This window comes from Mytilus californianus, unplaced genomic scaffold (assembly GCF_021869535.1).
Source record: "Mytilus californianus isolate M0D057914Y unplaced genomic scaffold, xbMytCali1.0.p SCAF_4, whole genome shotgun sequence".
Classification (NCBI taxonomy): Eukaryota; Metazoa; Mollusca; class Bivalvia; order Mytilida; family Mytilidae; genus Mytilus; species Mytilus californianus.
The window spans coordinates 63,765,463-63,782,572 of record NW_026262690.1 but is presented as its reverse complement, the minus strand read 5'-3'; the positions used below and the strand labels follow the sequence as shown (position 1 = coordinate 63,782,572).

The 17,110-nt window shown below is 32.3% G+C and overlaps 1 protein-coding gene across 2 annotated transcripts in view; it reads left to right on the top strand.

Annotated features, from left to right (window-relative positions):
- LOC127738298 (muscarinic acetylcholine receptor M2-like) overlaps window positions 1-15,454 on the top strand; it is a 62,582-nt gene extending 47,128 nt beyond the window's left edge. For both annotated transcript variants that reach the window (XM_052249500.1, XM_052249501.1), the window contains one exon: window positions 14,902-15,454. In XM_052249500.1, coding sequence (XP_052105460.1) covers window positions 14,902-15,068 — 167 coding nt within the window. In that variant the 3' untranslated portion in view covers window positions 15,069-15,454. The remainder of the gene's footprint in view (window positions 1-14,901) is intronic.
- Window positions 15,455-17,110: the final 1,656 nt, after the last annotated feature.

Here is a 17,110-nt window from a genome sequence, read left to right as displayed (position 1 = left end):
AAAACACCTCAACTTTTAATATTTGTAGTGGCACCAGTTTTTTTTTTTTGTGTGACTGAAAACCCTACTGTTATGCCTCATGATAAAGGTATTTCACTTGACTACCATAATAGACTGTTTTGTGAAAATTTGTCATTGATTTAAAAGTTTACAAATATCTCGGAGCTCCATACTATAATTTAAGTATAAACACATTTATAAAATGCAAAACATCGTAAATTATGCACCTACATTAAACTTTTAATGCCCACAGAAACATATGTTAACAATTCAAATATACCAACTTGGCCATTTTTACCTTCTGTAATAAAGAGTTCTATTTCTTTTGTTTAATTTCTACTGGATATCAGCCTGAAATGTTTTTTTATGGACTTGAGAGTTTGGGCTGATAATTATAGAAGAGTAGTCGACCAAAGGCATTCGTTTTGTGAGCATTGAAAGCAGCTCCTTTCATGATTATTTGAAATAGAGTTCGCATATAAGTATGGAAGGCAGTTTCTTTCAGGGTGATTATAAATGACTGAATAACAACGAAAATGGCAACACTGATTTTTTTTCTTTCATTTTGATATGAATGAAGGTAAGGCTCTGAATTAAGAATTGTAGAGATGGATTTGATTATAAACATTAGACTGAAATTGTTTCTTCCTTTTATACTAAAAACTGTTGCTATTTTTTAATAGTTGGGGATTTCATTACCACAAGTTTCTTACAACCTTTACTAAATTCTTCATAGACACAAATATTTAGTTTAGACATTCGTTACCACAAGTTACTAACAGCCTTTAATAAATTCTTTTATATGTACAAATATTTGGTTTGGGCGTTTTCCTGTACTTATAGAAATCGTCATACAAATTGGATAGCACATCCTGTTTCTTACGTCGATGTTGTTTATAGAGCCCGTTAATTAAGATACGATCTATGGTAACTTATTGGTCTTTTGAATAAACTTATTCTTTATGGTTAACAATTTAATATTATAGTAGTTTTTTTAGATATTCTCTTTATCTGTACCAACACGATTTTATTTGCAAAACGTTTAATACATATATAAACACATATTGTCATTTTCTCAAACTGCTTATGACGCCTTTGCGCCAAATCCGCTGGTTTTACTTATTATCATTGAGGACCGTTGGGTTACCTGTAGTTGTCTCATTGATACCACGTATCCTTATTTTCATATTTAAAAAAGTCACAAGAATAAGAAGAGAATTTTTGCTTCGCATCACGGTGCGAAAGCGTTAGTTTGTGTCAATTAACACGCCATATTAAAACTATTGCTAAACAACAGTTAATTATACTATTTGCTGATTGGTGTGACGGCCAAGATTCTTTTGGCCTGAATGAGTTATCCGATTTGTCACACGCCAGAAAGGGGAAAATAAAATATATACGGATGGTCTTAGAGTATAGGTATTCGAGACCCTATCGATGAATATGTTGCTAAGGGATCACACATTGTTGCTTAAGCGCTGATTGTCAAAATTGATACATTTATAATTACGCATTTCCTTTGCTTTTATCTGCATAACATGTATTTAACATTATTTCATATTTAAGATGTGTATTGCGTTAGTATTATATCATAAAACATTACATATAGTATACGAGAACGATAGCTCTGTCCACTGATTGGTTTACTCGATCTTGACAGTAATTATTTACTATTTATTTGTTAAAAAGTAATTTTTTAAACATACACATTATACAATTTAGAAAGTATTGGTCTAAAACGGCACTTTAAAAACAGTACAACAAAACAACAAACACACAAGTATATGATGTAAACATTATAGGTGTAACCCTTTTAAAGCATCAATTTATGGGTAACTTTCGCTGTTTACTTCCGATGATGATGAAATCACGAGTATCAATAAAAATACTTTTTGACAAAAAAACATAAAAGTCGTTTTCTCTAAAAGTCACACAAGCTGGCGATACTGTGAATTAAACACTCCAGACCTTTTTGGAAAGGTCTAACTTGTTATTATTTTTTTTTTTATTAAAAACTCGCATATGATTCTTTGAACAGGCTTATTTGAAACAAGGTAACTTAGTAAAAGTGTTGTTCCTCTCAAACTACTCACTCTGTATCTAAAATCTTTAAAGTAAAACTAGTACACGTTATAACAAAATTAGTGAGTAAGTTAGCGTAGTGTTTTGTGGAATGTTGTTTGTGTGTTCGTTTTCTTATTGTCATGATGATGACTGTTTTTCTTCGACCTATGTTTTTATTGCCATGTTCGCATCTTCATCCCCTTTTTAATCTTATAAAGGTTTGTGGATTTTTCTTTTGTTTTTGAATAATCCACAATGTTCTCCAACATTTATTTTTGCAACCATTAGTTTAAGAAATAATACAAATAAATTTTCGTTGGAAAAATTAATAAAGGATATTGAGGGAAATTGGTTGCTATCAAATAGAATCAGTTCATTTATTCAGCGCGTTGGTTTTAATTGCAATATTTTTTCATTAGTATCAGTAAAAAGTGATGAAAACGTCGTTTATTACGTCAATGACGTGCACCAAGGTCCAGTTAATCATTTTATCCAATTGACTATGTCCTACCATATCAATAGGATTGTTAAGCGAATAATTACATGATGGGAAATGACAAATTCATTCATCATCTAAGAGACTATGAAGTGCAGCGGAAAATTAAACTGAAACAATGATTGATACAAAATTCTATATTCACATAATTATTATCACTTTTGTATATTTGTCTAATATTAGAAATAACAGAGTTTTGTGCTATCCGATATCTATTTATGCTGTCCCCGCTGTACGTCTAGTATACCATTTATATTTTACCTCTTTCTTAGAGACCATTAACCATAAATTTATATATAGCAACATTTATTGGTAAAAAGTAAGTGCTTACGTCTTTTTTCCGTTTTGAATTTTCCTTAGAGTTCGGTATTTTTGTTATTTTACTCTTTTCATATATATAGTAAGTTTCGTCCAGAGACATGCAAATGCATTTTGACCCATTACCTAACTTTTAATAATCAATGGTGTGGCCTTTTAAATTTTTTTATTCGAGCGTCACTGATGAGTCTTTTGCAGACGGCGAAACGCGTGTTTGACGTACTGAATTTTAATCCTGGTTTCTATGATGAGTCTATTTTCCATTCAGCTTTGATAAAAATAAATCTCTACTCCATATAGATTTTCTAAATCAGTTTTTATTTGATAAGAGAAAATAATTGAAAATAAATGTACAATGTAATAGAATGATACTATAATTGCATTATTTAATTATAGCAAACTAGTACATGTATGACGAATTTTTACAGTTATAATTAATAGAACGCTGGCCTCTCGGTGAAATAAGAGAATAGAGATAAAAACATGTGAACATATTTTAGGAATATTTTTTTTACTGTATACAAATCACCATATAAAGTTTATTCCCTTACTATAATTTAAGTAAAAACAAGAAAAAGGATCAAACTAAAGACACGCCGTATCAGTGAATATGAATATTACTGTTAATGATGTTTGTTATAATAAAATGTTACTAAATGACCTCATATAGCAGTTAAAACATTGAAAGGAAATATGAGACAGAAAGAAACACAGAGAAGATGGTAATATCCATGGAAAAGACAAGTTCAAAAATTCAGTTCTAATGTTTAATCTCACTTATGTAAAAAAAAAATATTAAAAGACAGGTAAACAAGTATGTGCTAATGAATTAATGTGTTTCTGTACTACACCACTGGTTTGTTGAATACATTCTTTTACTTTTCTTTTGTTACTCCTGTGGTTGAGATTAAAAGGGGTTGGGATCTCAAAAACTGTGGTAGTTTATCCAAACACTTATTCGCGAGTTAGTTTCAAGTCAGGAACTATGTCGAAGGTTTATTATCTCATTTCTTAATGAGTTCTCTTTTTTATTTGTTTATTAGTTTGTTTTTTTGTTTTTTTATTGGTTTGTTTGGTTTTGGGTTGTTATCTAAATAATCATGTATTGATGGAAGATCTTTAATGCTTCTGTTGAATTTAATCACAACTTTTGTTAGCTTGACATATTGTATAAACATCTGTTATTTAGTAAGACACTATGACGACGTAATAGAAGTCTTTTGGATTTTTGTGTCGTGAGGTTGGTATAAAATTACGCACACCTTACATCTCCTTTGATTATAATAACAAGTCATGAGTTTGTTACCTTGAGGCATCAACGCACTTGCTGTGACATAGGACAGGTTGCATACTACACGAATGTATGAGTTCTGAACCTTTAAACTTGATACCAATGATGCTTAAAGACAAAATCGAATCGTTAAAACATAGAAGGAAGTACCCCTAGGCTACGGTTTTCTCATTTATATATTCCATCGTAATTGCAAAGATGATGTTAATAATTGCGTGACCTCCAAAAGAAATTAAATCCGATACTTTTAAAGAATTACAGGCTGACATGAGCACATACATAGACACAACGCTCGTCATGCGATTTTTTTTTATCTCGTTTTTAGTAGGGCTGACAAGAGCTGTAGTCATGCGATTTTTATGGCCCAACAACAAAGTTGTCGGGGCCATATAGTTTTACCTTTATCCGTCATTTCGTCATTCTGTCATTCCGCAACGAACAGTTATACGTAATTTTTCTAAACGCCTTTAAATATTGAGCTGATTTTTATTATGTTAGTCTACTATGATGAGTTACAGATCAAGCTTACGTACGGTTCCGCTCCGCTGATTTTTGCCGAAATTACAGGCTTTGGACTCTGAAAATTTCATGAAAATAGCAGTTATACGGACTTTTTTCTAAACGCCTTCACATATTGAGCTGATTTTCAGTACGTATGTGAGTTTACTATGATGAGTTACAGATCGAGTTTACATTTGGTTCCACTCCATTAATTTTTGCTGAAATTACGGGCTTTGGACTTTGAAAATTTCAAGAAAATAGCAGTTATACAGACTTTTTAGTATGTGAGTCTACTATGATGGGTTACAGATCAAGTTTACGTTTGGTTCTTCTCCGCTGATTTTTCCAAAACTACGGGCTTTGGACTTGGAAAATTTCATGAAAATAGCAGTTTAGCAGACTTTTTTTCTAAACGCCTTCACATACTGAGCTTATTTTTAAAATGTGAGTCTACTATGCTGGGTTACAGATTGAGTTTACGTCTGGTTCGGCTGCACTGATTTGTGCAGAAATAACAGGCTTTGGACATTGATTTTTTTTAAATAACAGTTATACAGACATTCTTTCTCAAATATCCACTCCAGTTTGTGACATATAAAAATAAGGAGATGTGGTATGATAGCCAATGAGACAACTATCCACCAAAGTTCAAATAAAGTGGGTGTAAGCAATTATAGGTAACTGTACGGCCTTCAACAATGAGAAAAACCCATACCGTATAGTCGGCTATAAAAGGCACCGACATGAAAAATATGAAACAATTCAATTGAAAAAACTAACGACCTAATTTATAACAAAACAATTTACGAAAAACAAATACGACAGACATGAACCAACGACAACCACTGAACTACAGGCTCCTGACTTGGGACAGGCACATAAAGAATGGCGGGGTTAAACATGTTTGGTAGCGCTCAACCCTCCATCTAATCTAGGACAGTGGTGTTACAACACAACATAAGAATGGTCATTCTTAGAACGCCAATTTTAGATAAATTAGATTTGGCAACATGCATCGAAAATACAAATGCAAGAAAACGGGCAACGTTTCAATAGTTCACTGGGGAAATTTGTTTAATATCTGATTATATTCGTGTTTGGTGTCATAAAAATAATCTGCAAAATCTTGACGAATGCTCTCTACAAGGACAGTACTATTAATTGAGATAATGCCTTGTATTGCCAATTTAGGGTGAACAAATATCTAAAAGTCATTTCACACAAAAAAATAAATATGTGATTATGAAATCCTCGTCACGAACAAGTCCATCTATGTTACGAATTATTTTAGTCTTTAAGATACTTTTTTGTGTGAAAAGAGTTCTAAAGATCAAGAAGTGTTTTTTTAAATAAGAATTCAACCATTTTGTTTGGTAGATTTAGTGTGGGAAATGGTTGTGTATAAAATCAGTATAAAGAAAATGAAATGCAATGCGATTGTCTAGTGTTTCTGATTTTTTTTTACCAATATACATACTAAAAGGTATATTGGGAAAACAAATTCAGAGACAATTTCCTGTTCGATTGTCACCTGTAACAACAACGCATCATGGAAATGTACAAAACACAACTAAGGATGTAATCCGGTCTGACGATTCAAGTCCTATAGTAACATCATTGTTCCACCTGAATGTTCAAAACCAGGGGCATGTAATCCAAGGGTTGTTGTTGGTTACTGTCTGTCATAATTGCATTTCGTTTAATTGTATAAGCTTAAATCTGGCAGCTATTTTTCTCTTTTGAATTGCTTCACATTTTGTTATCCCTGAACCTTATATGTTTCTATACGGTATGGGTTTTGCTCATTGTTTAAGGCCGTACGGCGGTCATATGTAGTTGTTTGAATCCTTGTCCTTTGTCCTTCGATGACTAGTTGTTTCATTGACAAGAATACCACAACTCATTATTTTTAAAATCTGATGACCACAGTAGAACATTTTGTTGAAATAGTTATTTGTTTTTATAATGATTAAGATTATAGCTGTAACACAATGTTGACTGCTGTACCCCGATTTTTTTGGCATTTTTACCTATTATGTCTGGGTTTTTTTTTTGCTCACACATTGTTGTCAATATAATGGAATTTTATGCAACTGTCATACAAGTGAGAGGTTTAGCTAGCTATAAAACCAGGTTTAATCCATCCTTTTCTACATAAGGAAATGCCTGTACCAAGTTAGGAATATGACAGTTTTTTTCTATTCGTTTTATGTGTTTGAGCTTTTGATTTTGCCATTTGATAAAGGACTTTCCGTTTTGAATTTTCCTTGGAGTTCGGTATTTTTGTTATTTTACATTTTACAGAATAATTCTGATAAAAAAATGGTTAGCATACGGTTACTGTATAAAGGCATACCATATCATATTAAAAGAGATAAATTACAGTATTAGCAATTTAATTTAATATCACTTTCATTACGACCTTTAATAAATACAAATACTTTAATGAGCTGCAAAATGTATCGTTCAACAATAAAATATCGTTCATTCTCTTCCGTTTCAGCTGCATAAATCTTTAGAGAATAGCTTTGATGCTCGTTTTGTGTGTTTTGAAATTACCTAATACATCAATTGATTGTTTGTATGCCCAAAGGAACCAATTTGTCTTGTATGTTTATTGTTTCAGATTGATATGCCATGATTTGGTAAGGCTTCTAATTACTCTACCACGCTGCAACGGAGTTAATTGAAAACAAAACCACCTTAAACTATTTTTATACAGTAATGGGGGCAATTGAGTAAATATGCAAAATTTCTATCACAGTGGGAAATGTACTTTCTTTTGAAATCAAGTTTACCGCTTCTTTTTCAATACATTCTTAACCATTTTACAACACCTTGTGCCATCGTGCCTTCACTCAAGTACATACATGATCCTATTAAATCAACAGCCTATATATATATAAATATTTAAAATGAAATACTAGGTTTCAGTAAAGTTAAATGAAAATAAAACTTTATAAATTTTGTGCGTCCGAAGCGCTTTCCGGATTTATCTTCATCAGGAACTCTCAAAACCAAAACATTTGAAACCAGTGATGAATAAACAAGTAGAAACGATAGGGAGCTGTATGACCAAGTGTGGTCAAATTCGGCCGACGTTAACTTTGCTTGAGGCAGATGAAACCTAGGTTTCTCATTAGTTTCGGCTTAATTTATCGACGGACAGTTTTAGAAAAATCTGTTTAAATTTTGTCGGTACCGAAGCACTGACTACAGAGCTGGTGATAACTTCGACGACAAACAGTCCACCCGCAGTGGTATTGATCCAGTGTTAGTAAATGACTATACAATCTATAAGTTTCGTGCGTCCGAAGCTTTTTACTGTGTGTCCAAAGAAAATATTAAATTTTTGCATTTTTAAAAACTGTTTTATGGCATATTAAGTCTAAATATATATATGGGAGGAAGTATGAAAATAAAGAAATCTACAGACTTGAATTTTGAAATTCAGCAAGTTATGGTTAAATGTTTAACAACCTGGTAAAAGGCAAGATTAGCTTACATGGGCAACATTTCATTGGATAAAAGAATTTGCTCCGTTGAAATCCCATTCATGTTAAACCCTTTGTGCCAGCATAAACTTGAGATCATAGTTAAAAAAAGGATAAAATATTAACCTTTTTTGTATTTATTAATTTCTCAGCTTAAAGAGTTTTCAATTAATTTTTTTAATTGATATGGTTTGTATTTCGCCCACACGTATGACAGACTGATAATGTCTCCCCCATTTAGCCATTCGGCTTTAACATAACAGTTTTAGCCTTGGAAAAATGGTTTGCCTCTGTATATGTATTGAATGTTGTTATAAATGCTTTCTTTATTCAATATCATGAATAAATTTGATGCAAATACATGGGGATGACAGTTAGGAAAAGCCTTTGCTGTATCAAATACCAGATGTACATATTATTAAAAGGCATAAACTAATATTATATCAGATATAAAATCAGTCTGAGATCATGATATCAGCCTGAGACAGACAGTGCTGATAATGGATCTGATATGTAAAATGGCATATTATAATATCTAAAAAAATAATATATGAAATATTGAAACAGCAAAATATTTATTTCAAATTCACATTTTGTAGAAGACCAAAAATAAAAAAAAAAAAACAAATATATTTAGTCATTAGGCACAACGATTGTGTCATGACAGTTTCACGACAGTTTCCAGGATTTAAGACTGGAGTATTAAAACGTATCCTTCTGCTCAAACTTGTTTTACCATGTGCTATATGTTTATCAAATTGTATAGTAACATGGGACTGATTTCTCCCTACTCTATTTATGAAAAAAAATAGATAAATAGAAAATTAATTTGCTAAACTGAATCAGTTAGATATTAACCTTTGAACATTACGATATTTTGATAATAGTATTAGTTAATCGCTTTGAATCTATAGTGCATGATTCCAGTTATATTTGTCTTTCATCCTACAGAGCTGTCGGAAAATATTGAATTTTCGTAAATTAAATGTTATTATAATAGAGTATAAATTATATGTTATTTACAATAAACATACGACAAAAAGGCTATTAGAGAATTATGACGTATGTAACACAATAATTACACTGTTTTTGGTTTTCTAAAGCAGCTAATCACAGTTTATGTAGTATTGAAAATGCATCAAAGATACCAGACTTATGATTTTGTACGCCAGACTCGCGCTTCGTCTACGTACATCACAAAAGTGCTGACTACTGGGCTGGTGATACCAGACTTACGTTGTCTATAATTGCTTACATCCACTTCATTTGAACTTTGGTGGATAGTTGTCTCATTAGCAATCATACCTCATCTCATTATTTTTATATTATAATTTTGTACTCCAGACTCGCGTTTCGTCTACGTACGACTCATTACAAAAGTACTGACTACTGGGCTGGGATACCAGACTTACGGTTGCCTATAATTGCTTACATCCCCATCATTTGAACTTTGGTGGATAGTTGTTTCATTAGCAATCATACCTCCTTATTTTCATATTATAATTTTGTACACCAGACTCGCGTTTCGTCTACGTACGACTCATCACAAAAGTGCTGACTACTGGGCTGTCTTAAATACGACTAAGGCAATCAATGCTTAATGATAGAAAAACCTTAGTGTTTTGCATTATTCAACATTTAATTAACAGTAAAATTAATGAAAATGAACATATCAATGATATTTCACGTTAACACAAAAGTGCTAACTACTGGGTGGGTGATACCCTCGGGGAATATATGTCAACCAACAGCGGCGTCGACCCAGTGTAAAAATAATTAAAGATAAAGAGCTCCTTATAGTTTGCTACCCAAAAAACAGCATCAATTTCAATAACATAGAAAAAATATATATATCATTATTAAATTTGAAAATATCAATATCATTCCTTAGATATTTACAATGGAAAAGTGATAACAAATACATTTTTATTTTTACATTTTTGGTTTTTGAATTGTTCAAATTGCTTTGAAACTAAATCAGAGGAATATACAAGCCTTTTTGAAAATAAACGATGGATTTTAAAGAAGAAACTGTAAGTGATGCTGGAAATCTTGTACACTGTATAAGTACCAAAAGACACGGAAACGATGAGACAATCGGATATGAAACTCCCAATATAACACGATTTAGGTTCAATAACAAAGTAAAAACCTTTCTACTCTGAAATGAAACTCCCAATATACACGATTTAGGTTCAGTAACATGAACAATCAAAGTAAAAACCTTTCTACTCTGAAAATTCAACCGACAGAACATTGTCGAGTGAAAGGACATAATGATGAACATATCGTACTCGACGTCAAGTTGTGGATATTGTTAGTTAGAATCATCTTGTAAACATAGTACTAATCATCAACTTTACAGATATTTGGATCTGAAATGAAATAATCGCGAAAATTGTATAGGACATCACTGAAAATTTCATTCAATGCAAACTAATACACCAATTTATATACGAGACAATAAATAGTGTATGTTGATGGTCCTAGTTCTCCGTGATTTTGTTATAGTATTTATCAAAAGATTAAATGATCATGAGAAGGGAAATGAAGCAAAATAAAGTTGTACTTTCCTTTTCATTTACCTAGAAAACGGGTGCTATGTTCCAGGAAAACGACGGATATACATGAAGCAATATCCAATATATGAATATATATAAATGTATGACTCGGAGGTGCGATGGGAACGCTGAAGTGCGATGGTCCGTTCACTGGTGTTTGATTGTCTATATTACGCTTGATGGCTAGTTAAAAATCTATAGATGTTCAATTATTGTGAGAAGTAGATTTCTTAATAGTTAGTATATACAGTTACAGTTGCATACTAAATGAGAGGTCGTCCTCTTTGATTTTTTGCATGTGTACATAATTCTTTTATCTTTGCGTTGTTCCTCTCGTGAGGTCCTCGTTTACCTTAATATTATAATACGGAGATGTCTGCGGACCCGTATGCAATTAGAGAATGCCACACTCCATCGTACGTGAAAAAGAACCTTCTGTAGATTTCGAACAAAAATCCCTCTTCACCAATCACTTCCCGTTTCCCGTAGTATTAGTAGTTTTTAAGCTCCTTATTAACTTAAAAACCCGAAAAACTGCTTCTAACAAACAAATTGACTTCTACATCGACAAAAAAACATTGAAAATATAGTTTATGTAGTCCATCGCACTTTAGCGTAGCTATCAAGAAGATAGCGTCACAATGCCAGCAACGCGCTTCAGCGTGATCAAAAAAGCACTTCATCGTCAAACCATCGCACATCAGCGTGACCATCGCGGTTTGGAGTACTATCGCAGTTCAGAGTCCTAAATATATTAATAGAGAGAGAGAACAACCGATATTCGTAGCAATTATACAAACATACGTCAAAATATGAGTTTTCTTGTATCTTGCATTTCCAATCATAAGTTGAAAAAAATAAAGTTTTGCTTTATCATGCATTCATCATTGTAAGCATGTGGTAATTTGGAATTGCTTACAGCATAAGCTAATCAGCTGAAACAACAAACAGTGATTTACTTTGTACAACTAAATCAAGCTGGAACATTAATCATCAATTACTTTTATGTAATCCATTTCATAATCATAAGGTAATAAAACATTAGGAATAATGCAAATTGTTACAAAATCCGATTAAACTGAACCTTTGAAAAATGTCCTTTTATCTTAATTCTTATTCGATGGAAAATATTTTATTTTGTAACTACAGTTGATAAATTTACTGCCACCTAAGTCATACCAACCATAGGTATATATTACGACTTAAGTCAACTGGTCTGACTGCAGATTTTCACAGAAGTCTAATTTTATCTCTGGTCTCGTTCTTTTAAATTACGACATTTTAGACAATGTATGAATGTATGCTATAAGGATGTGCGACACTTCCAATTATTTTCACGATTGTGTTTAGGGTTTTTGTTTTTGTTGTTACATATTTGGCTTTCGAAACTTAAGTTTCTAGGTACCCAATTGAGATAATACATGTATTGTGTATACGAAATTAATATATGCTTTTACTAATGCTTGGTCGGTACCGCTCTTGATGGATTATTAGTCCCCGAGAGCACTACCAGACTAGGAGCTAGCGCTTTGATGATTGCATGATTAGATTTAACATAATATGTTAAATTTCTAGTTCTTAAGATATGTTGCTAAAAATGCAGCTCTCTCTGAAAAAATTTACCTTACCCGGGTGCAGCTGTATTATTTAGAACTTTAGGGTTAAATGCTTTCAAATATTTTTTGGTTTGCTTTTCACACTTTTGATCTCGAATTGATGAACGGTCAAGTTCAAAAAGACGTGTTGTGCGTCCAAAGATTAAAGCATTTGTCCGACTTCGAGAAATGAAATTACTTCGCAATGTGGTATAGCCACGATTCTATTAATATAATGAAGTTCATGACTTTTTATAGAAATAAAAACATAAGGCAAATTGAAAATAAAACTTCGACGTACTTTGCGCAAAGTATTTCAAAATATTTACGTTTTCTGCGACCAACCATGAGATATATTTCAGTAAAATCTCCGAATTAATTATGAAATGTTTTGATTTGTATATCAACTCAAGTGTTGCTAAAACATCACTTCGTATTTGTTATTCTTACTGTATTTAAGATCCGCTGTTTTATGTCAGAACTCATCGTTCTGTAAACAAAGAAAAATTGTTATAGTTTTCCCAAGACTTTCTAACAAAACAGATGTATATAAATTATAAGATGATTCTTATCCTGTAAAAGTAAATAGGTTTTTTGTCAATGTTTCATTTGGCCAGTTCATTAAATGATTGCGGATTCGCCTTTGTGTACAAGCTTTATGTACTCAGATTACAATCAATTAATAACTGGAATATAATGGCAATTGTAGCATTCTTAAGGGACATGCCTTCTGCTATTTGTTCTCAATGAATCCAACAAAATTAAACTCTTACAACTATATATCTTTTTCCTGTATAAAATAAACATTCGAATATTCTCGGGAGCACCATCATACAATCAATTCTGTTCTTGAATGTGTTCATTATGCATTGCAAAATAATTTATATAATTGTGATTACATAACAGGGACAAATCTTTGCATAAATAAATCATTGATTGTCTTGGGCTCTCATCCACGGAATGTCAAATAGTGCAAGTCAGCCCTTATTAAATATAATACTTTATGTTTGTTTGTGATGTGATTTGCGTTGAATCATACTATTGCTCATATTTTACAATTTTCTACTTTTCCATGCAGTTAAGTTCTCAATAAACCACAAGAACTTTTGATCCTGACGTCTTTTAATCAAAACTTGCTGTCTTTCAAAATATATTTATGTCAGTACGGAATTTAATAACCGATTAAATATGACTTGCTCTTAGGTTATTTGAGCTAAACTTGACATTATATCAACGATATGGTTCTTATCAATTTTGATTGACAAAATATGATATAATCAATCTGAATTCTTAATTTATAGTGTTTTGCAAACGAGAAAAAGTTACTTTAATCCTGGGTCATCTGGTTTGGAATCAATACACTATATGTATTCATTTGCAAACATATGCATGAGGGTCTGGATAGGGTTTACACAATAGAATATAATGGACAAAAAGTACAGAATAAAGGACAAGAGATATAACGAAAAATGAAAAAAAGGCATAGAAATAAAAAAAAATACAGAATAATGGGGTGCTAAAATATAGAGAACAGAGAATAATGGTCAAAATTTATAAACAATAGAGAAAATAGTCTAAAAAATTAAAGAATACAGAATTTAAGGACCCCCATCCAGACCCTTATAACTGTATGACATTCCCTAATTATCATGTTTGCTGAGTAGTTGTCCAAAATTAATGTTTGTAAAATATTCAGTTTTTCAATCAGTCTATCACTGAATGATATGTTCAATTGTTTGTTATTTTAGATTAACACCTTATCTTTTTTCTTACATTTATTTTAAGAGTTTTATAATCTATCTTAAAAACAACCGAAAATATCCACAGACAGAATAACAAACTCTGGGTAAGCGTGTGTGGTTGTATATTTACTTCACATCTTTAGATCGTGATTTGAGTTCACTTGGTTAGGTTTGTCTTGGACGTTTCATTTCGTTTGGTTTTATAAATATGACGTAGTGCCATAATTGATACATAAAAAGATAACAGAAATAACCAAAATTGTAAAGACAGTATAACAAACCACAAAACAATCGACTCCTCCTAGAAGATAGACCTACAAACAATGACATATATGCACCAACAAACACTACATGATCCAGATAGCCCGAATTGGTACATGGCACAAAATCTGGAGGGTTTTAACCCGTTTGTGTGCGAACAACCCCCCCCCCCCCCCCCCCACCCTTTCTTTGTCAATTTAAACCTTATTTAGTTATAGTGAAACACACCATATAAAACCTCCACAGTCCTCCAACAGCGCCACTAGCAGGATGACACCGACTTGAAGAGAAGAAAAAACGGCAGATCCTTTGGAAAGTAGAGTGTGTACCAAAACAAGAAAACAATATTGTATTCTCATAAGTTCAATTGGTATCATTGGCTGATTCAAAAGGGGGAGGATAGGACCCCCCTCTTTATTTTTTTTAATTATGTAAATGTTTCATGGTGTTCGGGGGGGGGGGGGGGGGGGTGGAACCCCCTTTCCAAAATGGCCGTATCCGCGCCTGGGTATTCAGACTAATTTCGAGTTCATCATTTTTAGAAAATGCGTATTTACAATTTCTATTTTCTTTTTCAGCTTACTGGTTTTGTTACATCAACAGCACTGTAAACCCTATGTGTTATGCACTTTGCAACGCCAACTTCAGACAAACGTTTTTAAGGATACTAAAGTGTAGTTCCAACAAAAGAAACCGAAAGAACCATATGGTGTCATCGTACTCGTTCAGTTGTGGACATCGATGAAAGGAAATCGTGTTTGTTTAATGATTTCGATTTGTTTGCATTTAACGGCTAACGTTTGAAGATGGTGCAAAAAAATGCATATGCAAGGAATTGTAAGGAAACGACATCATTTTATTTTTATATCTTTCAGCTGAACTTATGACAAAGATGAAAGAAAAGGATTACAGATAACATGGATAAGTGATCGTTGTTTTAACACATTTCAAATAAAAAACACATAATCTGAATCTTTGTGTCATCATCAACATAAAACATTAGCAGACGTAATAATATTGCCAATATTAACGTCAACAGCAGGAGAATATTTATTGTGTTTCCATTTGTGTGAATTACTATGACGTACATCAATATTTGAATGTGTTGTCACGAAATAAAAGTAAACTATTCTTGTGTTGATTGCATGCCTAGTTACTATAAAAACAGCCACTGAATTATTACTGACAATTAAAGAAAAACAAAGACTGGAACAACATTATTGCAGCAATACTTGTCTTATCTTTAGACTTTTCATTTTATTTTTAGTCAAACATTGCTGTACCACTTCTTACCTAAATCCAGTAGGACCAATTTACCATAAATATCTCTTGCACACTTGTATTCGTTTGGGATATTTATATCATATTATCATGTCTATGGAAATTAAATCCGATTTGATATAACATTCACATTTTTATGGATACATTATATTTGTAGAATCCAGATCCGATGACCAATTAAAATGTCTCTGTATATAGAATAAGTGTTGATAAGAATCAAAACTTCAGAACACAAACGATAAGTGATAAGCCAATAAGGACTGAAAGGCCTAACTGATTATGTTTCATGTACAAAGACATTCAAAATGTCGAAAAACTAAACAAAAACATGACCGAGACTCCAACAAAATATAGCGTCAAGCTCAGAGATAACAAAAATACTGGATTGAGGACAATAATAAAAAATCAAAGTACTGAAGTACTGAACATCGGATGACCACAAGTTCTTGAGGATGGTCAAAAGCACTTGTCTCAGAAAAAAACAACATATCTCTTTACCTAAAACTGAGGTTAATGTACAGAGATATATTTTTTTCTGAGACAAGTTCGTGCGTGGATGATGACTTCAACTTCACCGTAATAACTATTATATTGTAGTGATACAAATCAGTATACACTGAGTTGTTGTTTATATTATATTAAAACAACAGTTACATATATATATGATTTGAATCCATTTGTATATCATTCTATTCTACTATTCTAAAAATAGTGCAATGCAAGTGCATGGTGGACACTTTTCTGTAAAAATTCGATTTTTCTAAGATTGGATACGAGTAGGCATTCATATTTTCCCGCAAAATCAATTACAGAGTTACCGGTCCTTGACGGTATTTTCACAAAACGTTCTTTGAGATATTCTTCCGCATGCTTTAAAACAATTTTTCGGTACGTGTGTATTGATATTATCAATGATTTTTTACTTATATATATATATCTAACTACAAAACATTTTCATATTATTAATTTATGTTGTAAACAAAAATATTTTTATCAGTATTCATTGAAGAGATGTATTTATATCAAACGATAAGGAATGTTATTTTGCACTCGTTTATGTGCGCGTATTTATCATGTTTATAGATCGGTTACAAACCCAAAACTAATTTACATAATGGAAATCTAGGCGATAGCAATACATCGGGATGACCTCAAGGTCATCGCGATGTAAAAAAACAGACTGTAACAAGAATTATAAACGTAGACTTGTACAGAGCAGAAACTCTTAGTTATTGAAATCAAGCTTAAAGATCTTGACCATCAGATTTGAAATAACGTGGTCCCACATTCAGCTATCGGTTGATGTACTTCGGAGGAGATAGTATACAACAATGCCATTTTTATTTAGAGGCCGGCTGAGGCCCGCCTCTAGGTGCGGGATTTTCTCGCTGTGTTGAAGACCCATTGGTGGCCTTCGGTGGTCTGGTTGTTGTCTCTTTGACACATTCCCCATTTCCATTCTCAATTTTATAAAAACAAATATGCACAAATCATGTGCTATACCCA